The sequence below is a fragment of the Tenrec ecaudatus genome, chromosome 6 (genome assembly GCF_050624435.1).
Source record: "Tenrec ecaudatus isolate mTenEca1 chromosome 6, mTenEca1.hap1, whole genome shotgun sequence".
NCBI lineage: Eukaryota > Metazoa > Chordata > Mammalia > Afrosoricida > Tenrecidae > Tenrec > Tenrec ecaudatus.
In genome coordinates this window covers 135,157,727-135,183,671 of record NC_134535.1, presented here as the reverse complement: position 1 = coordinate 135,183,671, position 25,945 = coordinate 135,157,727, and the positions used below count along the sequence as shown (strand labels likewise).

Sequence of the window (25,945 nt, the reverse complement as noted above, 5' to 3'; positions counted from 1 at the left end):
GTAAATAGTTCAAGGTCTGTCTGTTGACCTTTAGGAGTGTTTTCTGGTCCAATCTGATGGGGCGCCCCGCTCTGGCCCCAAAAGTGTATTTTTGGTATTTCCTCAGGACTTTCTTGCTCTGGCCCCTCCTGTTCTGTTGCACATCCTTAGTGTTTTGCCTCGGTGTGGTGGGGTCAGATGGCGCACAATTCCCGCACTGTGACTCCAGGGTTGTCCCCTGTAGGGCTATGGATCAGTGCGGGATGTCGTGCCTTAAAGTGGGGCTGGACATATGGTCCTCTCTGTGCACTGGCTGCTCTGAGCAGAGATACTGTCCTCAAAGCTTAATGGGTCAGGATGTGCTCCACTCTTTCTTCCTCCCCCCCTTCATTTCCTCCTGTGTGCTCTGGTCAGACATGCCCCTCTCCCTGAGTTTCAGTGTTTTTAAAAGCAGTTTTTGTGGTAAAATTAGGTGCCTTGGCTGACACATGGGTCAGCTTACACTTTAGTTATACAGTAATTTACATAGCACATAGTTCAATATTATCATCCCCACATCAATTTTAGAGCCACACCCCCATGGTTAAATCGCCTTTAAGCAAAAGGTCATGAAAAACAGAAAAGAAAAAGATAAAAGTGGATATCAGAAGAGACTCTGAAACTTCTTAATCATAGAGTAGCTACAGAAATGGAAGAAAGGATGAAGTCAAGGAGCTGAATAAAAATCTCAAAGGGCTGCTCGAGAAGACAAAGTCAAATGTTATGATGAAATATGCAAGGACCAAGAATCAGGATTCCCCAGGAAGGGCTGAGTAATTCCTTTTCTGAAAGGGAGTGCTTAGGTCAAATAAGTTTGGAGTCCTATGTCAATATAAACACCTCCTGCTCCTGGTAGTAGTCTGAGAGGAATGAAATAGCATCTCTCTTTAGAAAGAATGAGTTGTGAGTTTGAGTCTGCAATGCCAGGTGCAGCCCAATGGGGTTCTGTACTTGATAGGCACACTGCTGTACTACAAAGGAGCCCTGGGGGAGCTGCTGGCAAAGTGGTTGGCTGCTAACTGCAAGATGAGTGGTTTAACCCACCAGCTGCTCTTGGACGTGGTCTGCTCCTACAGAGGTTTGCAACACCTTGGAAACCCTATTCAGGGTTATGATGAGTTTGAATCCCTTGATGGTGGTGGGTTTAAACTGTTACCTAAGGAAGCTTGGTGGCACACTGGTTTACGTGTTGGGCTGATAATCACAGGTCAGCACTCTAACAGTCACTCCACAGGAGGGTGCTGCTACTTTGTCCTATACAGTAGCTAGGAGTCAGAATCTACCCACTGGCCCTGAGTTTCGTTTGGTTTAGTTGCTACCTAGGGGTGAGATGGTGTTGAAAAGAATTTCTCCAGAAATGCGGATTTGAGAGAGAATACACCTCAAACTGAACCACTAGTTCAATATAATCCTTATCAAAATTCCACTGCCCATTTTTTTAAGAGGTGGACAAGCTGACCCTAAAATTCATAGGAAATTGCAAAGAACATGATAGTCAAAGCAATCTTGAAAAAAAAATCAAAAAGTTCTTCAAAATATGCAATTCTCTTACCAAAAACTAGCACAATGGGAAGGATAGCTACTTCTGGAAAAGTGTGTACCTAAGCACCCTCATATCATTCACTAAGGAAATAATGAAATGCAAGTAACAAGACAGAAATTTTGAGTCATGAGCAGGATCACCACCCTTGGTCTCCTCCTCTTACATGTACTTGAAATCAATCTACCCATAATACCCCGATCGGCAGATCACATTTATAACAGCATGACAAAAGGGTGAGTTCTGTACCACAGTTCAGGTAACAAATTGGGTAGCAAAAATGCAAACACAATAATAGGAACCTAATCCTTGGGTTTGAAAACTCGACCATGTTTGTATATGGGAATAAGTCAAGAAAGAATTGCTACAAAATCATAGAGAAACCTTTACTAAACAAAAATTGTCAAAATGTGAAGCTATTGTTTCTCAACATATCCTCTATCTATGTCTATATGCGTCTGAAGGAAGCATTTTCCACTTCTCTAATTAGTCCCTGAAGAATTCTGCACTCTTCAAGTTAAACCACATCAAAGCAACAGTTTTAACATTCACCAAGGACTCAAATTGGAATGTTCTTTGAAACAGAAGAACAAAAAAAGTCTACGGGGTAAGATCAAGGATGAACGGTGGATTGGGTAAGGTTTCCCAGTGAAATCTCTTAAGAGAGCCCTTGCTACCCCTAAAAAAAGAGTAGGTGCTTTGTCATGATGGGGGGGAAAAAAACTCCCCAAGGAAACTTCCCTGCCCTTTTTCTCACCAATGTACTTTTCAATTTTCTTAAAAACCTTTTCTCTAGTAAGCTATGATCGTCCAAGTTCCCTGGAAGGAAAAAATCTATCACGATTACGTTTTGGAATCCTGAAAGTTAGTCACCATAACCTGCTGAGCTGATCTTCAACCTTGAATTAAAATGACCTAACAAGATGGAATCTTTTTTTGGGGGGTGGGGATGGGGGGAGAGATACTGTAAGAAGACTCATAGCAACCCTATAAGACATGGTAGAATGTCCACTGTTGAGTTTCTGAGACTGTAAACTCTTTATAGGAGTAGACAGCCCCATCTTTATCCCAGGGAGCTGCTGGTAGTTTCGATCTGCTGACCTTGTGGTTAGCAGCCTAATGCGTAACCACTACACCATCAGGGTTATGAGTCACTATGAGTCAGCACTGACCTGATGGCAGTGAGTCTGGTTTGGTTTTTTAAGTAAGGAGACTAAAACAAGTGTATTACTGAGAGAATATGTCTGCAGCCAACCAATGATCACAGAGACATGTTTAAACACAGCAAAACAATACTTTTTCATTTACCTTAATATCCCATTCTATTATCCTTTGCTTTATTGAATTTTGCAGATAATTAGTTTTTTGGTTTTGTTTTACAAATCAAAGTTTTGTGGCAAGTCTCATTTTTCAGGAGGTGCTCACTTCATGTCTCTGTCACCTTGTGACGATTCTCATAACATTTAAACTTTTTAATAACATTTAATAGGTTATAGTACACTATAAACCTAACTTTTTTTTAACATTTTATTAGGGGCTCATACAACTCATCATAATCCATACATATATACATACATCAATTGTATAAAGCACATGTGTACATTCTTTGCCCTAATCATTTTCTTTTTTTACATTTTATTAGGGGCTCATACAACTCTTATCACAATCCATACATATACATACATCAATTGTATAAACCACATCTGTACATTCTTTGCCCTCATCATTTTCGTTTTTCTTCTTCTTTTTTTTTTTTACATATTATTAGGGGCACATGCAACTCTTATAACAATCCATACATATACATATATCAATTGTATAAAGCACATCTGCATATCCCTTGCCCTAGTCATTCTCAAAGCATTTGCTCTCCACTTAAGCCCTCTGCATCAGGTCCTCTTTTTTTTTTTTTTATAAACCTAACTTTTATATGTAGTGTGAAATCAAAATAGTCATGTGCCTTTCTTAATTATGATATTAACTTTTCTGGGGTGATCCAGAACCAAACTCAGCACATCTCTGAGGTATTCCTGTACACACTTTCTGCTTCAACTTCAAAAATAAATAAAATTAAAAGAAATAAAATAATTAAAGCAGGTAAATTCCTTAGATCCTACAACAATCAGGTCGGACAAAACTATGTTCAAGCAGGAACACGTTAATGCATAAAGGCTTATACAATCTCTAAGGTCCTTATAAATCAGCAAAGCACAACAGTTCAAGATGCCTTTTGTTGTTGTTAAATAAAGTCTATTAGAGTTGAGAAATAACATAAATAGAATTTGGATAGATGAAGTAGGTCTGTGTCAGGGTGAACAATTCATCCCAATATGCTGGGCTTTTCCCAGTTTCTTCATTCCTGGGCAAACTGGGATGGTTGGTCATCTTAATGTGTACATTTGGGAGATATGTCAATTAGGATAGGCTAGTGTAAGCTGCTGTAATGGGTTATGCGTTCTGCTGCAAACTGCAAGGCCAGCAATTTGCATACACCAGCATGCCCAAGTCCAAAATACAAAATGATTAAGCTACAAAAAAGACCAAAGAAAACCTAAGAACTTTATGGGACACTATCAAAAGGAACAATTTACATTTGATAAATATCCCAGAACAGAGAGAAGAAATATAAACTACAGGGAAAATAGTTTTTAAAGTATTAAAGGAAAAACTCCCTAATATTATGACAGAACACAAAATTCAAGAAGCCCAGAGACCTTCAAACATAATCAATCTCAAAATAAAATCACCATGACCTATTAGACTATTTAGCATCAAAGAAAAAGAAAGAAAAAGAAACAATCCTTAGACTAGCACAAGATAAAGAACTATTATGAAGGTCAAGATAAGTTCAGAGTTTTCTATTAGAACCATGTAAGCAAGAAGACAATGAACTAATATATTCAAAATTTTTAAAAGAAAAAGCTGCCAACCAAGAATCTTATATCCAGCAAAATTATGCCACAAATATAGAGAAGAAATAAAAATCATTTTGAGATAAGCAAAGCCTAAAGAGATATGTAAAACAAGACCACCCTTAGAATAAAAGCAAAGACAGTATTGACAAGAAAATCTTTTTTTTTAAGAGAGTGAGAGAGTGAACGCGAGAGTGAGAGTGAGTGACTGAGAGAGTAAGAGAATGAGTGGAGTGAATGAGTGAGAAAGTGAATGCGCAAGTGAGAGTGAGCCAGTGAATAAGAGTGAGTGAGTGCGTGTCAGAGTATGAGAGTGAGGGAGTGAGAGTGAATAAGTGAGAGAGTAAGAGTGAGAGTGAGTGAGAGTAAGAGAGTGAGTGAGAGTGAGTCAGTGAATAAGAGTGAGTGAGTGTGAGAGAGTGAGTCAGAGAGTGAGTCAATAAGAGAGTAAGAGTGAGTAAGTCAGTGAGAGTGAGTGAGTCAGAGTGAGAGTGAGATAATGAGAGTGAGTGAAAGAGAGAGTGTATGAATGAGAGAGTAAGTGAGAGTGTGAGAGTGAAAGAGTGAGTTAGTGAGAGTGAGAGTGAGTGCGTGAGAAAGAGACTGAGTCAGTGAGTCAGTGAATGAGAGTGAAAAGAAAATCTATAAGCAAAAGAAATATAGCACAAAAATTTTAATGAACACTGAAACCAGTATAACTACAGAAAACATACAACAAGATGGCGGAAATAAAGCCATACTTATTAATAACACTTAAGTAAATGGATTGAACTCACCAGTTAAGAAGCAATGACTAACCCAATAAAATGATTAAAACAAAAAAAAGGCAAGTGCAATAACCATAAAAAAAACAAAACAAGAAACAATTGACTAACAGAATGAGTAAGAAAACAATGTATGTGAGAGGAGGGAGGGACCACTAGAACTGATGGTGATTACAGAACTTATTTTAAAAGAAATTTAACCATGGAGGGCGGTGAAGTGGTGCAGTGTCCTAAAGTTGATTGTAGTAATGATCATACAACTCTTCCTCATATGCTTAAACTGTTGAATTGTGTGATATGTGAAGTAAGTGCCAATAAAACAGTAAAAAAAAGAATTACAGCCGCAGAAACCCACAGGGACAATTACACCCTGCCCTATAGGTAGATCATTATAGTCATTATGAATATGTATAGATATAAAAACGCTAATGTGATACTAATTATCACTTGGGGATCCTGTTGAAATACCAAATTCTGATTCAGAAGAACTAATATAATATCCAAAGGATTGATATGTTATGTACTGGGCTGCTAACCTCAAGGTCAGCAGTTTAAAACTAACAGGAGAAATGGGAACTTCTTGTGCTTATAAAGATTTAGTCTCGAAAATCCACAGGTATAGTTGAATTTTGCCTTATAGGATAGCAGAGAATCAGAATCAACTCCTTTATTAGAATCAACCCAACCCAATGAATTGACAGTGAGTAGAAAAATGCCAAACATCTACATTTCTAGCACAAATAATGTTGATGCTGTTCTACAGACCAACTGTTGTATATAAAGGTATATATTATAGAAACACATCTATGTAAAACATGCACGGGAAAATAGGGCTCAAAAAGTGTATGTATCAAAGAATTAATGATATTGAGTTGGAACTATGGATGAGGGATTTATAATAGATATATTTTACTAGAGTTTCCAAATATTTAATATTAAAGGAGTTAATTGGAAAATTGGCATTAAAACCCAGGGATATTTAACATGCTCCTTACAAATGACATATTTTTGATAAAAAAACGAACATGGACTAAAAATTGAAGGATGGAAAAAATACATCAAGCTAACTGCAGTGAAAGGAAAGTAAAAGTCTAACTATTAATCTCTAACGAAAAGCGTAAAAGTAAAAGAAATGATAGAGACAAAGAAGGTCATTAAATAAAGATGAAAGCTTCGGTTGAACAAGAATAATTGATATGTATGTACCAAATTAAAGGTCTTCAAGAACATTAATCAAATATCATACAAATGAAAAGAGAAAGATCATAAAATGACAATACCAAAAGACTGCAACACATCACTTTTTTTCTGATATTTAATTGACTTCCTCCATGCTTTAGGGAATGTATAGCTTTCTAATCTACAATTGCTTTCAACGCTCCTTTATTTCATGTACATTTTTGCTATTTTTGTTTTGCTTTTTTAATCATTTTATTGGGGGCTTGTACAACTCTTATCACAATCCACACACAGATCCACGTGTCAAACACTCCTGTACATTTGTTTCCCTCATCAGTCTCAAAACATTCACTTTCTACTTGAGCCCCTGGTATCCACTCATTTTTGCCCTTCCTCCTTCCTTCCCACCTTCCCTTAACACATCACTTTTGAGCAAAGATTGATCAACTAAAAAAAAACCAAATACAGAAGAACTAAATAATACAATTAATCAACTGGAACGCTTTTTTTAAAAAAATTGGGGGCTCTTACAGCTTTTAAAACAATCCATACATCAATTGTATCAAGTACACTTGTACATATGTTGCCACCATCATTTCAAAACATTTTCTTTCTACTTGAGTCCTTGATATCAGCTCCTCTTTATTTCTTCCCCCACCTTCAACTTGAGCTCTTCTACATATACAACAAACACATCACCAATCAAAAACATATTTTACATTGTTTTTCAAGTGCACATGGAACCTACTACAGAAAAGATCACATTTGGGGGCATAACACAGGTATCAATAAATTTAAAAACATTAAGATATTAGAAACCATTTTTTCAGATTACAATGTTATACAATTAGAAATCAGCCATAAGACATGGAAACTGAACAATACTTTAGTGAAAACTACTGGGTAACTAACTGAATAAGAACAATTCCTGAAAACCACTGAGTGAAAATGCAACATATCAAAATCTCTAGGACAACAAAAGCAGTGTTCAGAGGGCAGTTTGTAGCAACTGCACACATCCAAAAGGTAGAAAGAATGAAAATAAGGTAAACAAGCGTCCATCTAGCTCAGAAGCAACAAAGCCCACAGGGAGGAAGCACACCAGCCTGCGTGATCATAAGGTGCCGTAGGATCAGTTAACAGGCATCAGAGAACAAAAAATCTTATCACTCACTGTGAAGGAGGGGGAGTGCAGAGTGGGAGCCAAAGCCCATCTGTAGGTAACTGGACAACCCCTTACAAAGGGTCGCAGGGAGGAGATGAGAGAGTCAGGGTACAGTGTTTGCAACGATTAAACATACAACTTTCCTCTAGTTCCTAAATACTTCCTCCCCGCCCTCCCAATTCCCCACCACCATCATGATCCCAATTCTACTTTACAAATCTGGCTAGACCTGAGGATGTACACTAACTACTACAGATAGGAACTGGAAACACAGGGAATTCAGGATAGATGATCTCTTCAGGACCAGTGGTGAGGGTGGCAATACAGGGAGGGTTGAAGGAGGATGGAGTAGAGAGAGAGAACCGATTACAAGGATCTACATGTGACCTCCTCCCTGGGGGACGGACAACAGAAAAGTGGATGAAGGGAGACATCGAACAGTTTAAGATATGATAATTTATAAATTATCAAGAGATCATGAGGGAGGGGGAAAGGGGAGGGAAGGGGCAAAATGAGGAACTGATGCCAGGGGCTTACATGGCGAGCAAATGTTTTAAGAATGATGACGGTAACAAATGTAAAATGTGCTTTATAAAACTGATGTATGTGTGGATTGATTGTGATAAGAGTTGTATGAGCCCCCAATAAAATGATTATAAACAAAACAAATAATGAAAATAAACACATTAAAACATCAACGACAGCCATTGAAAAAATATCAGAAAAACAAATGCTCAGGCACCAGAAGAAAAGAATTAACAAAGATTAGAAGAGAAATAAATGAATCAGACAAGAATATATATAGGGAAAAAGGACAAGTGGTTTCTTTGAAAAGATTAACAAAGTTGATAATCCACTGGCAAACCTAAAAAAGAAAAACCAAAACTAGAGGAAGGGGGAGGAGGAGAGAGTGGAGCACATCCTGGCCCACCAGGCCGTGAGGTCGATGACCCCAATTAGAGCAGTCAGTCCACAGAGAGGCCAGCCCCACTAGGAGACATGACGTCCCTCACGGACCCATGGTCCTACAGGGGACAGCACTGGAGACAGTGTGGGAATAGAGCAGACCTGATCCCACCACACCAAGGCAAAGCACTGGGGGAGTGCAGCAGAACAGCAAGGGAATGGGGGGCAAGGTCCCCAGGGAATGCTGAAGGTGAACTTTGGGGCCAGGGCATGGTGCCCCAACAGACTGGACTGGGAAACACTCCTAACGGCCAACAAACAATCCTTGAACTAACTACAAGCTTTTCTTTCTTGTTGAGTTTTGTTTTGTTCTTGGTCAGTGGTTTGTTGTTGTTTTGTTGTATATTGTTGCTTGGTTTTGCTCTGTTTTGTTTTTGTGCATGTTAGTATCTCTGCAGGTCTGTCTAAATAAGATAGGCTGGATGAACTATCCAGCGGAAAAACAACAGGACTGACAGTTCCGGTGGGACATGGGATAGGGGAGGGTGGGGGGAAAGGGAGTGGTGTTAACAAACCCAGGGACAAGGGAAAAACAAGTGATCCAAATTGGTGGTGAGGAGGGTGTGGCAGGCCTGGTAGGGCATGATCAAGGGTAATGTAACTAAGAGGTATAGCTGAAACCCAGGTGGAGAGGGAGCATGATAGTGGGCCAGGAGGAAAGTCAAGGGAACTAGAGGAAAGAGCTGGGAGGCAAAGGGCATTTATAGAGGTCTCGACAAAGACATGTACTTAAGCAAATATATATATGAGGTTGGGGAAATAGATCGATGTGCCTACATTTATAGGTTTAGAATTAAGGTAGCGGAAGGACATTGGGCCTCCACTCAAGTACTACCTCACTGCAAGAATACTTTCTTCTATTAAATTGGCATTCTATGATGCTCACCGTCCCAACACAACCACTGAAAACAAAGCGGGTGAACAAGCAAATGTGGTGAAGAAAGCTGATGGTGCCCGGCAATCAAAAGATATAGCGTCTAGGGTCTTAAAGGCTTGAAGGTAAACAAGCGGCTATCTAGCTCAGAAGCAACAAAGCCCACATGGAAGAACACACCAGCCTGTGTGATCACATGGTTCCAAATCGATCAGTTATCAGGCATCAAAGAACTAAAAATCATATCATTGGGTGCACAGCTCCAGGATAAGATCACTGAAGACAATTGGGTGCATAAGCAAATGTCGCGAAGAAAGCTGATGGTGCCCGGCTATCAAAAGAGATAGCATCTGGGGTCTTAAAGGCTTGAAGGTAAACAAGCAGCCATCTAGCTCAGAAGCAACAAAGCCCACATGGAAGAAGCACAACAGCCTGTGCAATCACAAGGTGTCAAAGGGATCAGGTATAAGGCATCATCAGAACAAAAAAAAATCTTACCAGAGTGAATGAATGAAGGGGGAAGTGCAGAGTGGAGACCCAAAGCCCATTTGTCAGCCACTGGAGATCCCCTTGCAGAGGGGTCTATGGGAGGAGATGAGTCAGTCAGGGTGCAATGTAGCACCGATGATGAATACAGCTTTCCTCTAGTTCCTAAATGCTTCCTCTCCCTCCCTCCCCCCAACTATCATGATCCAAATTCTACCTTGCAAGTCTAGATAGAGGATGTACACTGGTGCAGATAGGAGCTGGAGGCACAGGGAATCCCGGGCGGATGATACCTTCAGGACCAGGGGTGTGGGTGGCAATACTGGGAAGGTAGAGGGAGAAGGGGTTGGAAAGAGGGGACCGATTACAAGGATCTAAGAGTGACCTCCTCCCTGGGGGACAGACAACAGAAAAGGGGGTGAAGAAAGACGTTGGACAGGGCACGATATAACAAAATAATGATTTATAAATTACCAAGGGCACATGAGGGAAGGGGGAGCAGGGAGGGAGGGGAAAAAAGAGGACCTGATGCAAAGGGCTTAAGGGGAGAGCAAATGCTTTGAAAATGATGAGGGCAAAGAATGTACAGATGTGCTTTATACAATTGATGTATGTATGGATTGTGATAAGAGTTGTATGAGCCCCTAATAAAATGTTTATTAAAAAAAAAAGAATTCAACAAAGCACTGGGGACACTGCGGGAACTGTGGCCAGTATGACCACAAAGGGAGAGTAGAAGAGCTGCAAGGGGAGCGAAACTACAAAGTCCCCAAGGAATCCTGAAAGTAGACTTCAGACTCAGACAGCAGGGCTTGGCACCTCCATCATACTTGATTGAAAAACATTCCTAAGGGTCAACAGACAGACCTGGAACTATTTCTACTTCTTTTTTCCATATCTATCTATATAAGATAGGAAAGATAAACAATCCCAAGGAGGAAACAGTTCTGGGGTTAAGGGAGAGGGGAAGGTGGGAAAAACGGAGGGAGTCAACAAACCCAGGGGCAAGGGAACAACAAGAAATCTCAAATTGATAAGGAGAGTACAAAACGCCTGGTGGGGTTTGATAAACTGCAATGTAGCTGAGAGGAATTACTGAGAGCCGATTTGAAGGTCAAACATGATAGTACGACAGAAGGGAAGTCGAAGGAAATAGAGGCAACTAGGAAGCAAAAGACATTTATCAAGACATAAATACAGGTATGTATATATGTAAACATATTAATATGTAACAATAGGAATATAGAGCTGTTACATATATTTGTAAGTATCAATGCAGTATCAATGTAGCAGACAGATTTTGGGCTTCTATGCAAGTCCTCCCCTCAACACAAGAACACTTTGTTCTAATAACTTGGCGTTCCGTGATGCTCACCTTCGGGACACAATCACTGAAGTCAAAATGGGTGCATAAGCAAATGTGATGAAGTAAACTGATGGTACCTGTCTATTACAAGATAATAGGGGTCTTAAAGGATTTAAGTTAAATAAGCGGCTATCTAGTAGGGAAGCAACAAAGCCCACATATAAGAAGCACACCAGCCTGTGTGATCAGGAGGTGCGCACAGTATCAGGCATTGAAGACCCAAAACAAAAAATCTATTGATGCAAATGAGGGGGGTCAGAGTAGAGACTCAAAGCCCATCTGTAGACAATTGGACATCCCCTCACAGAAGGGTCACAAGGAAGAGACGAGCCAGTCAGGGTGCTGTATGTACGGCACTGACGAAACATACACCATTCCTCTAGGTCTTTAATGCTTCCTCTCCTCTACCTTACAAATCTGGCTAGACCAGAGAATGTACAGTGGTACAGATAAGAGCTCTCTACTACAGAATCTACGACAGATAAACCCCTCAGGAACAATAATGGGAGTAGCAATACCATCAGAGTAGGGGGAGGAGGGAAGAGAAAGAAGAGAAAGGAGAAGACAATCACAATGATTGATGTATAACCACCACCACCACCACCACCACCCCAGGGGGGGACGAACAACAGAAATGAGGATGATGGGAGACAGCGTAAGACATGAAAATAATATAGAATTTATCAAGGGTTTATGAGGGTGGGGGAGAGAGGATAAAAAGAGGAGGTAACACCAAGCGCTCAAGTATAAAGAAAATATTTTGAAAATGATGATGTCAACATGTGTACAAATGAGCTTGACACAATTATTTTTGATCTAGCTATCTATTTATTTTAAACCCACTGCCATTAAGTCTATGATGATTCATAGTGAGCCCACAGAACACTCTTTATGGGAGTAGAAAAATCTCCCACCAAGTTCCAGGTAGTTTTGAACTGCTTACCTTGTGGTTAGTAGCCCAAAGTGCAACCACTACACTATCAGGGCTCCTGAGCTTAACACAATTATACAATTGATGTATGGATTGGTTTTTTTTGCTTAATAAAAACTTATTTGATTACCCTTGAATATTGCATAATATAAACAAGTTGCTACTTGTTACATAGTGTGAAATAGCATAAAAAATGATAAAATGTAATGAAGGTGTATGGATTGTTTTAAAAGCTATAAGAGCCCCCAATAAAATGATTTATAAAACATAAAGAATTCAACAAAGCATTAAAAAAATACATCATGGTCTAGTGCAGCAGTTCTCAACCTGTGGGTTGTGATCCCTTTGGGGGGGGGGGAAGGGCTGAACGACCCTTTCACAGGGTTTGCCCGATTCATAACAGTAGCATAATGGCAGTGATGAAGTAGCAACGAAAATAATTTTATGGTTTGGGAGTCATCCCCACATGAGGAACTGTATGAAAGGGTAGCAGCATTAGGAAGGTTGAGTACCACTGGTCTAGTGGGAGTTACAAGAGCTATGCAAGGATGATTTAATATTAGGGGGGGGGGGGAATCAATGCAATCCACCACATAAGCAAAAAGGATAAGAAAAATATGATTATATCAATCGAGGCAAAAGGTATTGATAAAATTCAACACTCAGTGTTGATTAAAAACATGCAATAGAATGGAAATTCTTCAACATAATAAAGGACATATATACTCACTTAATGAACAGAAATTGAAAGCATTTCTCCTTCAAAGGGGATCCAGATAGTTATCCCTTCCCACCACACTTATTTAATATAGTCCTAGAAGCCTTAGCAAGAGCTATGCCAAAAATATATTAAAGGCATCTCTATTGGTACAGAAGAAACAAAAGTCTCAATTTACAGATGATATAATCCTACATAGAGAAAACTCCAAAGATGCAATTAAAAACCACTGCCCCTCCCCCCCAACCCGCGGGGGACAAACAAGAACATGGGTGAAGGGAACAGCAGACAACGTAAGATATGGAAATAATAATAACTTATAACTTATCAAGGGCTCACAAGGGTGGCATGGTGGGGGACGGAGATAAAAAAGAGGATCTGACCTAGATGATGCCCTGTGACTCCTCCCAACTGCTTTGGTGCTCACACTATTTTAGAGCAGCGGTTCTCAACCTGTGGGTCGCAATCGTGCCAATATTATAATGAAATGTTCAAAGACCTAGACTTAGAAAATCAAAAGAGAATAACACACTCGGCATATCTAAACCTGAAAGAAGTCAAGGAAAAATTCATGCCTCAAGTTGCAATCTTGAAAGATTCTCTAGGGCTCACTAACTTTACTGCACAATATACCTGCTGTGTGCCACTTCCTCCTAAAAAAAGAAAGAAGATTCCACAGGCAAAATATTAAAAGATGCAGGAAGATCCAGAAAAGATGGAGAGAATACAGAGTCACTCTACCAATAAGAACTAGTTAACGCCCCATCATTTCAGGAGGTAGTATATGAATAAGAACAATATACCACATATACTCGAATATAAGCTGACCCGAGTATAAGCCGAGGCACCTAATTATTACCTGGGAAACCAGAAAAACTGATTGACTCCAGTATAAGCCTAGGGTGGGAAATGCAGAAGCTATTGGTGAGTTTCAATCATCAAAACAAATGAAAATAAGGTTACTAAAAAATTGACTCATCAGTGGGGTTATGTATTTAAATATTTATTTTAAATAAAAGACATAAACAAAAGGACAACAAGTCATTTAACATTAGTAAACCAGCACAGTAAGTGGAAAATAGGTTCAACAAAAACAATAAGGTATCAACAATGATACCTTAGAGTACTATTCCCTGAGCTCAATCAGCAACCAAGCTAAACTGTAAAGAGTTAAAATCCTTCAAAACTGGATTCCTCATCATCATCCATATCCCAATGCAGAGCTTCAGCTGGTGTGAGGTCCTCACAGACGCTGTCCTCACTGAGATCGCCGTCATCACCATCACTGCTGTCATTTTCATACAAAGCGGTCTTCACTGTCATCCATAGCATTACTAATACATTATTGGAAGGCACGTCGCACCATGTCTCTGGAATGTCTTCCCATGTATCTCGAACCTACTTTGCTATTAACTCTATGTCAGGCTTCATGAGATTTCCTCCTTTTGTTAGCCGGGCTTGACCAGATGACATCCATTCATGCCACATCCTTCGCACATGGTCTTTAAAAGGCTTATTCAAAGATACATCCAGAGGCTGCAGTACAGATGTAAGCCCACCTGGAGTAACGGCTCAAGTAACTTTACTAGAGTTTGCCAATTTTTTTATGTCATCCGATAGGTGGGCTCTGAACATATCCCAAACAAGTAACGATGGCTTTTTCTTTAAGGCTGCTCCTGGTCATCGGTTCCAAATTTCTTCCAGCCATTTTTTTGTTCCGTCTTCATCCATCCAGCCTTTAACATGTGCACGCACAGTAATTCTTGGAGGGAAATTGATCTTTTTTTTTTTTTTTTTGAAATTGATCTTTTTAGGTAAGGTCTTTCTTTTAAAAATAATGACAGGACGCAGCTTAGTTCCATTAGCCAAACATGATAGAACTGTGAAGTGTTTTTTTTCATTCCTGTGGTTTTGAGAAAAATGGTTTTCACTCCTAAACTTGCCACAGTTCTGTTGCGTGGAAGATGAAAAGTCATGGCAATTTCATCCATATTCCCAATATCTGCCAGGTCATAATTATAAATCCTTCTTTAATAATAAATGACTGGAATGACATAATTTTTTCTTCAAGGCCTTGTGGCAGTTTCTGGGAAATCTTTGTTCTTTGTCTCACACATAGTATGCCAAACCTATTCATGAAGCGAGTACACCATCCTGCTGACGCAGCAAATTTTTCAATGCCTGGTACTTTATATTCATTATCCTTAGCCATTTGTAGAGCACGTATGCATATTCCCATGCGTGTTACGCAGTAACCATTTTGACGACACTCCATAACCCATTTATGCAATTCACTCTCTAGAGCCCCATAAATAGATGTTAAACCACGACGAACTTTTTTAGTTTTTGGAATCTGTTCCAAGTCAGCCTTCATTTTCCACCACTCCCTTACTTGCTTTTCCTCAACACAGAATTCCCTACTTGCAATACTGTTATTGCTCTCTCCTGCTCTTGGCACAACCTTCATTTTGAAACCAGCCCCATGTGACAGGCGTTTTTCTTTTGGTTCAAGAGTATCCATTTCTAATAGGATAAAAAACAAGACTTTGAAAAAGAACTTTCATGGTAATGCCGCCCCACCCCAGGGACGTGTTAGCTGTGAGGGGTGGGGGGTGGAGGAAAGAGTCCGTGCAGGCAGGGGATGCAGGATGTAAATTAACACAGAGACCAGAGAAGGAGCGCAGCCACAGACACATCCTTACCAGTTCAGCTGCCAGTGCTTACTACGGGTGCTTCTGCAAATTGGAGCTGTCCACGTCATAGGACCGCTCTGATTGGTTAGATGTGAGTAAACAAACATTCCAAGCCCTGCAGTGTCAGGGGGGCTTTGAATGAACAACGGAGAAATGGCAATCACTCACGAGATAACAGGCGCTTGTCCTGTTACACCTCGCTGGGGTACCACTGACCCGTGCATAAGCCAAACCCCAGTTTTTCAGCACATTTTTTGTGCTTAAAAACTCGGCTTATACACGAGTATATACAGTAGGTAGTTCAAGAACTGTATTAGTCAAAAACAAGGCTCCAGGAATTGATGGATCTGCTAATAAATATCAAAAGGCCATATCACTGTTGTAAGCCTCCACCCAAAGGCATTCTTCTCAAATAAAAGGAAAAAATAAAAGATATATATATGTATATGTATATATAAAACTTTAAAACAAAATTTAAATTTTTGAGAGAGAGGTCACAGCTTAAAAATCCTCTAGATTCCTTACCTTCACATAAGTTAATCACAAAAGGACAAATAGTGTATCATCCTACTTATATATCTGGAACAGGCAAATGTATATATATTAAATTTTATTCATGGATACCAAGGATGAGAGGAAAGGGACACAGGGACCACTGTTTACAGGTACTGAGCTTAAGCTTAAAGTTATAGAAATTTTTGGAAATAGTTAATTGTCTAGCAAGTGAATTGAATTAATATCACTGAAGTAAACATATAAACACATGTTGAAAAAATACTGAAATAGAAAAACACTTCTGCAATTTTAATCTAGTCTTGATAAGTGTGAAATCTCTAAAGACAGAAAACAGATGAATTTCTATTTATGAGGACTTCAAAAAGTTTGTCGAAAAATTCCATTATCATTTAATGGAATTTTTCGTGAACTTTTGAAGTCTCATATATAGTACATTATTTGATAAAAATCTGTACTAATGACAGTCATTTAAAAGATCAAGCTTTTAGAATAAAATAAACTTTTGGTATTGGAACTGGAAAGTGGAAAAAGGTAAAGGGCTTTTTTGCTTGTTTTAATCATTTTACTAGGGGCTCATACAATTCTTATCACAATCCATACATACATCCATTGTGTCCAGCACATTTGTACACTCGTCCTCATCATTCTCAAAATATTTGCTCTCCACTTAAGTCTTTGGTATCAGTTCCTCATTTTTTGGTAAAAGGCGCTTTTAAAAAACAACAGTGGAGGAGGTGGGGAAAGGAAAATAAAAGGATGAATATAAGGAAGAAAAGGGAAGTGGGGGCATGGGGCACTAACTCACCCAAGGGGAGGGTATTGTTTATATCTCCACAGGGAAAGTGGGACCAGACTTCAACCCAGTGCCGCAAGGTGTGAATGAAATATCCCGGCGTGGAGTAGGGCCCAGCACCAAAAATTAAGTGGATTCCTGCCCCTCCCCCGAAAAGAATTTGTTTCAAAGGATGACATTGATTCTGCAGCTCCGGGAGATGGACATATCTGATCAGAGCACACGGGAGCAGATGAAGGGGCAGGAGGAGACAGTAGAACACAGACTGGCCCACGAGGCCGTGAGGATGATGTTCCTGAGTCAAGCAGCCAGTCCACAGAGAGAACAACATGGCTGGCCCTACTATGAGACATGATGCCCCTCAGTGACTAAGGGCGATACAGGGGACGGCACCAGAGACACAGTGTGGGAATTGCACCTGACCTGATCCCACCACACCGAGGCAAAGCACTGGGGGAATGCAGTGGAACAGCAGGGGAATGGAGTGGCAAGGTCCCCAGGGAATGCTGAAAGTGGACTTTGGGGCCAGGGCATTGTGCCCCAACAGACTGGACTGGAAAACGCTCCTAAGGGCCAGCAAACGATCCTTGAACGAACTACAAGCCTTTCTTTTGTGAAGTGTTTTGTTTTGTTCTTTGTCAGTGGTTTGTTTATGTTGTTTTATTCTCTGGTTGTATACTGTTGCTTTGTTTTCCTCTGTCTTGATTTCATGCATGTTAGTATCTCCACAGGTCTGTCTGAATAGGACAGGCTGGATGAACTATCTGGAGGAAAAACAATAGGACAGACAGTTCCGGGGGGGACAGACAGATCCGGGTGGGGGAGGGGGAGGAGGGTAAGGAAGTGGTGTTAATAAACACAGGGACAAGGGAACAACATGGAACCCAAAATGGTAGTGAGGGGGGAGTGACATGCCTGATGGGGAACGATCAAGGGTAAGGTTGCGTAGAGAAGAGGTATAGCTGTAGCCCAGGTGGGGACGGAGCATGGTGGTGGGGCAGGAGGAAAGTCAAGGGAGAGGGAGGAAGGAACTGGGAGTCAAGGGACATTTATGGAGGTCTAGACAAAGACGTGTACATGCAAACATATATATGAGGATGGGGAAATAGATCTAATTATCTACATTTAAAGGTTTAATACTAAGGTGGCGGAAGGACCTTGGGCCTCTACTCAAGCACTCCCTCAATGCATGAATACTTTCGTTAATTAAATTGGTACTCTATGATGCTCACTCTCCCGACACAATTGCTGAAGTCAAAGTGGGTGAACAAGTAAATGTGGTGAAGAAAGCTGATGGTGCCCGGCTATCAAAAGAGATAGTGACTGGGGTCTTAAAGGCTTGAAGATAAACAAGCGGCCATCTAGCTCAGAAGCAACAAAGCCCACATGGAAGAACACACCAGCCTGAGTGAGCGAGTGATCCCAAAGGGATCAGTTGTCAGGCATCAAAGAACAAAAAATCATCATATCATTGACTGCACACCTCCATGATAGGATCGCTGAAGACAAATGGGTGCATAAGCAAATGTGGCGAAGAAAGCGGATGGTGCCCGGCTATCAAAAGAGATAGTGTCTGGGGTCTTAAAGGCTTGAAGGTGAACAAGCGGCCATCTAGCTCAGAAGCAAAAAAAGCCCACATGGAAGAAGCACACCGGCCAGTGCAATCACGAGGTGCCCAAGGGACCAGGTATAAGGCATCATGCAAAAAAAAAAAAAAAAGATATAAGTGTGTGTATGTATGTGTATATATGTGTATATGTATATATGTATGTGTATATATGTATATATATATATCATATTAAATGAAGGGGGAAGTGCAGAGTGGAGACCCTAGGCCCAAGTGTCGACCAGTGGAGATCCCCTCATAGAGGGGTTTAGGAGAGGAGATGGGTTAATTAGGGTGTGAGGTAGTATCGATGAAGAACGCAGCTTTCCCCCGGATCCTGGATGCTTCCTCCCCCCAACTACCATGGTCCGAATTCTGCCTTGCGGGGCTGGATAGGACAGAGGCTGTACACTGGTGCATGTGAGGGTTGGAGGTACAGGGAATCCAGGGTGGATGATACCTTCAGGACCAAGGGTGTGAGGGACGATGCTGGGAGAGTGGAGGGTGAGTGGGTTGGAAAGGGGGAACTGATTACAAGGATCCACATGTGACCTCTTCCCTGAGAGAGGGACAGCAGAGAAGGGGGGAAGGGAGACTCCGGATAGGGTAAGATATGACAAAATAACGATGTATAAATTACCAAGGGCATATGAGGGAGGGGGGAATGGGGAGGGAGGGGGGAAAAAAAAGAGGACCTGATGCAAGGGGCTTAAGTGGAGAGCAAATGCCTTGAGAATGATTGGGGCAGGGAATGTATGGATGTGCTTTATACAATTGATGTATGTATATGTATGGATTGTGGTAAGAGTTGTATGAGTCCCTAATAAAATGTAAAAGAAGAAAAGAGAAAAAAATGATTAGGGCAAAGACTGTACAGATGTGCTTTATACAATTGATGTATGTATATGTATGAACTGTGAAAAGAATTGTATGAGCCCCAATAAATTGTTAAAAAAAAAAAAAGAATGTGTGTGTATGTGTGTATATATATATGTATGTATATATTTATATATATACCACATTGAATGAAGGGGGAAGTGCAGAGTGGAGACCCAAGGTCCAAGAGTCGGCCACTGGAGATCCCCTCATAGAGGGGCTTAGGAGAGGAGATGGGTCAGTCAGGGTGCAGTGTAGTACCGACGAAGAGCACAGCTTTCCCCCAGATCCTGGATGCTTCCTCCCCCCAACTACCATGATCCGAATTCTACCTTGCAGGGCTGGATAGGGCAGAGGTTGTACACTGGTGCATATGAGGGCTGGAGGCACAGGGAATCCAGGGTGGATGATACCTTCAGGACCAAGGGTGTGAGGGGCGATGCTGGGAGAGCGTAGGGTGAGTGGGTTGGAAAGGGGGAACTGATTACAGGGATCCACTTGTGATCTCCTCCCTGGGAGAGGGACGACAGAGAAGGGCGGGGAAGGGAGACTCCGGATAGAGCAAGATATGACAAAATAATGACGTATGGATTACGGGGGGCACATGGGGGAGGGGGGAGTGGGGAGGGAGGGGGGAAAAAAAAGAGGACCTGATGCAAAGGGCTTAAGTGGAGAGCAAATGCTTTGAGAATGATTGGGGAGGGGAATGTATGGATGTGCTTTATACAATTGATGTATGTATATGTATGGAATGTGATAAGAGTTGTATGAGTCCCTAATAAAATGTAAAAAAAGAAAAGGGAAAAGAAAGAAAGAAAAGAAAATGATTAGGGCAAAGAATGTACAGATGTGCTTTATACAATTGATGTATGTATATGTATGGACTGTGATAGGAGTTTTATGAGCCCCTAATAAAATGTTTAAAAAAAAAAATCAGACTCTTAGTTCGGTTCTAGAAACATAAATCATTTAGTGTCAGAGTAACCAGCCTCTGACAATATGGGGTCCGTGGGTGCAACTGTAGGCAATATATTATAGGAGAGAGAGTAAAATAAAGGAGTCAGACACATTTCCTGGTAGCATGCTCACCTCCTGGGCGGTCATGATCTCAGCAGCCAGGTCTGCGCAGAGAGTGGGAGGAGGAGAGGGGAGGAGAGTCTCTTTATTTCTGATCAAGGCCTATATATACTCAGGGGCGTGCAAGCCCCCCTGGTAACAGGTCATTGCATACGTCACAGGAAGGGGTTGTACAATAGGCATACATGTCACAGGAAGGGAAGGATTTGGGATGTATATGTGACAAGATGGGCGGACCCTAGACTCAAGATGGCAGCCTAACTTTGGTCACCCTTGAGTGGGCTGGACCTTGTCTCTGAGCACTCCTTCAGGGAGGCAATCCACTATTCTTATCAGAAGGCCCTACTTAGGGTGGAATCAACACTAGTGTCTGATTGCTCTAGATGCTGATAACCCTCAGGGAGATAAACCTCTCAGCAGCTTGTGTTGACTTCCAAGTGGACAGTTGCTTACCATGTGCAGCAAGCAGCATCTTAGATTTGGCAAATATTTAGGGGGAAACAATCTGGGGAAAACTAATTTTGCATCCCACAATTTAGATATAAGTTAAAATAAGATATTTGTATAAAGTCCTCATTACTACTTACTTACTATTAGCACCATAAGCCAAAGATAATACCTGGGGCTGAGGAAAGAGGCTGCTGCTGCGGCTTCTCCTGAGAGAGGAGTCCCAAGAAGCTGAGAACAACATACTTTGTTTCATAGTGGAGTCCTGGAGGCACAGCAGTAGGGGACGCCATTGAGTTGGCTCGCAGAACTCCAACGTGGTCTATAACAGATGTAAAACCTAGAAACATTAAACATTTTTTTCAGCGTAAAATGTATTATATTTGAGAGCATTTTCCCATAATTGACCCCAATTACCCAACTCTATAATAAAATCAATATTTATCAGTTTCCTTCACAGTAATTGTAAAACCTGAGTTTACTTATATATCTACTTACAACTGGTAATTTATTCAGATTTCAGATAAAAAGCAAATTTCTATTCCCGTTTCTACAGAGTCCTGGTATCCTAGCAGTTAAACACTTGGCTGCTAATGGAAAAGTTGATAGCCAAAAAAATGACTTGGAATCCCAATGACAGCAACAACCAACTCTCTCTGAAGTTTTCACTTCTCACCTAGCTAGTGAAAACGCCATTTTACCCCTTGCCCCCAAACTCTCCTCCTCTAAGTCTCCCATCGTATATGTCCTCCTGTTTGTCATACTAATAAAACCTCCAACATTTTAGCTAGGCCCATGGCCACAGAGCTGCAGACATTTCCCGGAGGAAAAAGACAAGCCTCCTGTGGAGGGAAAAAGGAAAGAGAAATCACACAAGGTTTTTAAAGGAATATCAGAGCCAATGTTAGAACATGAGTTGTTCCCTAATCAAATCGAGTAGGAAAGTTGTCTCATCTTCTTTAGACATAAAGAGGACTAAGAAGTGGTACAGAGAGGTCTTTAGAAACTGCACGAAGCAAAAATAACTAAGGAGTGTAGCATGCCGACACCATAAAAGGAGATGCAAGTGTCGCCAGCATCTGGTGTGTCTTGTACGTTATGGAATGCTAAGTTTGGGTCTCCTGTACTGTCATTGCTAGGTAAAGTGCCCTCAAGCCAGTTCTAACTTACAGTGAACCAATCAATGCACAACAGAACAAACTCTTGGCCGGTTCTAAGGCATCCTCAATTATGCTTGAGCCCACTGTTGCAAGTCTGTGTTAATCCATCCTGACCCTCCATTTAACAACCATCACATTCTTTTCCAGAAAACTAGTCCTTTCTGATAACATGTCCAAAGTAAGTGCGACAACTTCACCCTTCTTGCTTCTAGAAATGATTGTCTGCACTTCTTCTAAGACAGACTTGTTTGTTCTTCTGGCAGGCCGTTATATGTCCAATATTCTTCAACAGTACCATAATTCAAATTTTTCTCTGGTCTTCCTAATTCACTGTACAACTTCCACATGCATAAGAGGTGACTGAAAATAACCATGCGTGGGTCAAGAGCACTTTAATCCTTGCTCTTTGACCTGAAGAAAGAATTTGCAGCAGATTTGCTGAATGCATTTCTTAACTCTTTGGCTGCTGTTTCTATGGACCTTGTTTGTGGATCCAAATAAAATCATTAACAACTTCAATCTCTTCCATTTGCCGGGAAGTTCTTGATTCAGTTGTAAGGATTTTAGAGAGTTTTAATCCACAGTAAGGGCTGTAATCTTTGATCTTCATCAGTAAGTGCTTTTTGCTTTCAGCAAGCAAAGTTTTATCATCTGCATATTCCACATTGTTAATGAGCCTTTCTCGGATCCTGATGTCACATTCTTTGAATAGTCCAGTTTGTCGGAAGATTTGCTCAGCATACTGAATGAATAAGTATAGTGAAAGGATACAACTTTGACATACCTTTTCTGATTTTGAACTATGCAGTCCCCTCTGGTTTTGTTTGGGTACCATATGGTGACAATGAAATTTACTGGAAATCCCATTCTTCACAGTATTCTACAGTTTGTTATAATACACAATTGAAAGTCTTTGCAAAAAAAAAGTCTTTGCTTAGTAAAACACAAGTTAACAGCTCCACGTTCAACTAAGGTCTGTCATCAGAATGATATCCCTATTCCACATTTTCTTCTGAATCCAGCTTGATTTTCTCACAGCTCCTTGTCAATGTACCTCTGAATTATCTTCAGCAAAATTTTACTTGCATGTGATATTAATAGTTTGCTAATTCCCACATTTTGTTTAGTCATCTTTCTTTCTAATGGCATAAATATGGATCCCTTTCAGTCACATGGCCAAGTTGCTGTCTTCCAAATTTCCTGGCACAGATTAGTGTTTCCAGTGCTGCTTGAATTTCTTTAAACATTTTCATTGGCATTCCACTAAGTCCTAGACCTTTGTCACCAATGCCTTCATTGCAACTTGAACTTTTCCCATCAACGTCATCAACTTTTGATCAGATGGTACCTCTTGAAATGACTGAATGCTGCCAGTTCTTTATTCTTGCTTCCTGTTATATCCTTCAATCTTGTAACTTGAGGCTTCAATGTTTTCTTCAGTTCTTTCAGCGTGAGAAATACCGAATGTGTTCTTCTCTTTTGGTTTTTTAACTCCAGGTCTTTGTACATTTCATTATAATACTTTGTCTAAGCAAGCTGTCCTCTGAAATTATCTGTGCGGCTTTTACTTGATCATATACTATTCACTTCAGCTGCTCTACATTCAAGTGCAAATTTCTTAATCCCCTCTGATACCAGCTTTGGTCTTTTTTCTTTCCTGTCTTTTTAAATAACATTTTGCTTTGTTCATGTATGATGTTTAATGTTTAACGTCATCTGGTAACTCATCTGTATTTGGTCATTAGTGTTCGATGGGTTATAAACTAGCTTTTAAATGGTACAAATTCAGGAAGGATATACTCAAAGTTATACTTTTGTTTTCATTTTCTTCAGCTTCAATTTGAACTTGTACATGACCGTGTGATGATTTGTTCTACAGTCAGACCCTGGCTTTGTTTCAGTTGATGACACTGAGTTTCTTTGTCATCTCTTTCCTCATGCTGTCAATTTGACTCCTGGGTGTTCCATCTGGGGAGATCCACATGTATGGTCACCATTTATGTTGGAGAAAAAGTATTTGTAATGAATGTCACTAGTCTAACAAAATTATATCATGCAATCTCTGGCATCATCTCTATCATTAAGGCCCTATTATTTAACCACTGAACCTTCCTGTTTGTTTCTTCCAAAATTGGCATTCCAATCACCAATAACTACCATTGCATCTAGTTTGCATATTTGATCAATTTCAGACCAAAGAAGTCAAATTTTTCTATTTTTTCATATTGGCTTTAATGGACGGCAATTTGAATAGTTGTATTATCTGAGGACCTGCTGCCAAGGGCTTAAGTGGAGAGCAAATGTTTTCAGAATGATGAGGGCAATGAATGTACAAATGTGCTTTACATAATTGATGTATGGATTGTGACAAGAATTGTATGAGCCCCTAATAAAATGATTAAAAACAGCTGTATTATCTGGACTTATTTATAGGTATAAATATTACCCTATCAAGACATCAGATAGTGTAAAACATGACAAAATAATAATAGTTTATAAGTTATCAAGGGTTTATGAGGAAGGGTGTGGGGAGGAAGGAGGGAAAATGAGGAGTTGATACCAAGGGCTCAAGTAGAAAGCAAATGTTTTGAGAACGATGATGGCAACAAATGTACAAATGTGCTTGACACATAATGCATGTGTAGATTGTGATAAGAGTTGTATGAGCACCAGGCTGTGTTCCCAAATAGAGCAGCCAGTCCAGAGAGAGGACCACATGGCCGGCCCCACTGAGACATGACGCCCCTCACTGACCCATAGCCCTACAGGGGACACCACCAGAGACACAGTGTGGGAATTGCATCCGATCAGATCCCGCCACACGGAGGCAAAACAGTAAGGGGGTGCAACAGAACAGCAAGGGAACGGAGCGGCGAGATCCCCAGAGAATGCTGAAGGTGGATTTTGGGGCCAGGGCGTGGTGCCTCAACACACTGGACTGGAAAACACTCCTGAAGGCCAACAAACAATCTTTGAACTAACTACAAGCTTTTCTTTCTTGTGTTTTCTTTTGTTTTTTTGTCATTGGTCTGTTGTTGTGTTGTACATTGTTGCTTGGTTTTGCTCTGTCTTTTGTGCATGTTATTTCCGCAGGTTTGTCTAAATAAGATAGGCTGGATGTACAATCTGGAGGAAAAAACTATGGGACAGACAGTTCTGGGGAGACATGGAAGAGGGGGAGGTGAGGGAAGCAGTGTTAACCAGGGACAAGGGAACAAGTGATCCAAACCGGTGAGCCTGGTAGGGCATGATCAAGGGTAATGTAACCAAGAGGAATTGCTGAAACCCAGGTGGGAACTGAGCATGATGGTGGGACAGGAGGATAGTCAAAGGAAATAGAGGAAAGAGGCGGCAAGGGGCATTTATAGAGGTCTAGATAAAGACATGTACATATGCAAATATATTTATATGAGGATGGGGAAATAGATCTATGTGCATAAAATTATAGGATTAGTATTAAGGTAGCAGAAGGACATTGAGCCTTCACTCAAGTACTCCCTTAATGCAAGAATATTTTCTTCTATTAAATTGGCATTCCATGATGCTCACCTTTTTGACCCAATCACTGAAGACAAAGCGGATGCATAAGCAAATGTGGTGAAGAAAGCTGATGGAGCCCTGCTATCAAAAGATATAGTGTCTAGGTTCTTAAAGGCTTGAAGGTAAACAAGCGGCCATCTAACTCAGAAGCAACAAAGCCGACATGGAAGAAGCACACCAGCCTGTGCGATCACGAGGTGTCAAAATGATCAGGCATCAGGCATCATCAGATCAAAAAATCTTATCATAGTGAATGATGCGGGGAATGCGGGGTGGAGAAGCCCATTTGTAGGCCACTGGACATCCCCTTACAGGGTC

At 40.7% G+C, this 25,945-nt stretch overlaps 1 protein-coding gene across 10 annotated transcripts in view; it reads right to left on the bottom strand.

Annotated features, from left to right (window-relative positions):
• BCL2L13 (BCL2 like 13) overlaps window positions 1–25,945 on the bottom strand; it is a 107,937-nt gene that overhangs the window by 69,221 nt on the left and 12,771 nt on the right. For all 10 annotated transcript variants that reach the window (XR_012784935.1, XR_012784936.1, XM_075552260.1 and 7 more), the window contains exon 2: window positions 21,100–21,267. Coding sequence is in view for 8 of the 10 variants with exons in the window: in XM_075552260.1 (XP_075408375.1) it covers window positions 21,100–21,220 (121 nt within the window). In the remaining 2 variants the exon portion in view is untranslated. The remainder of the gene's footprint in view (window positions 1–21,099; window positions 21,268–25,945) is intronic.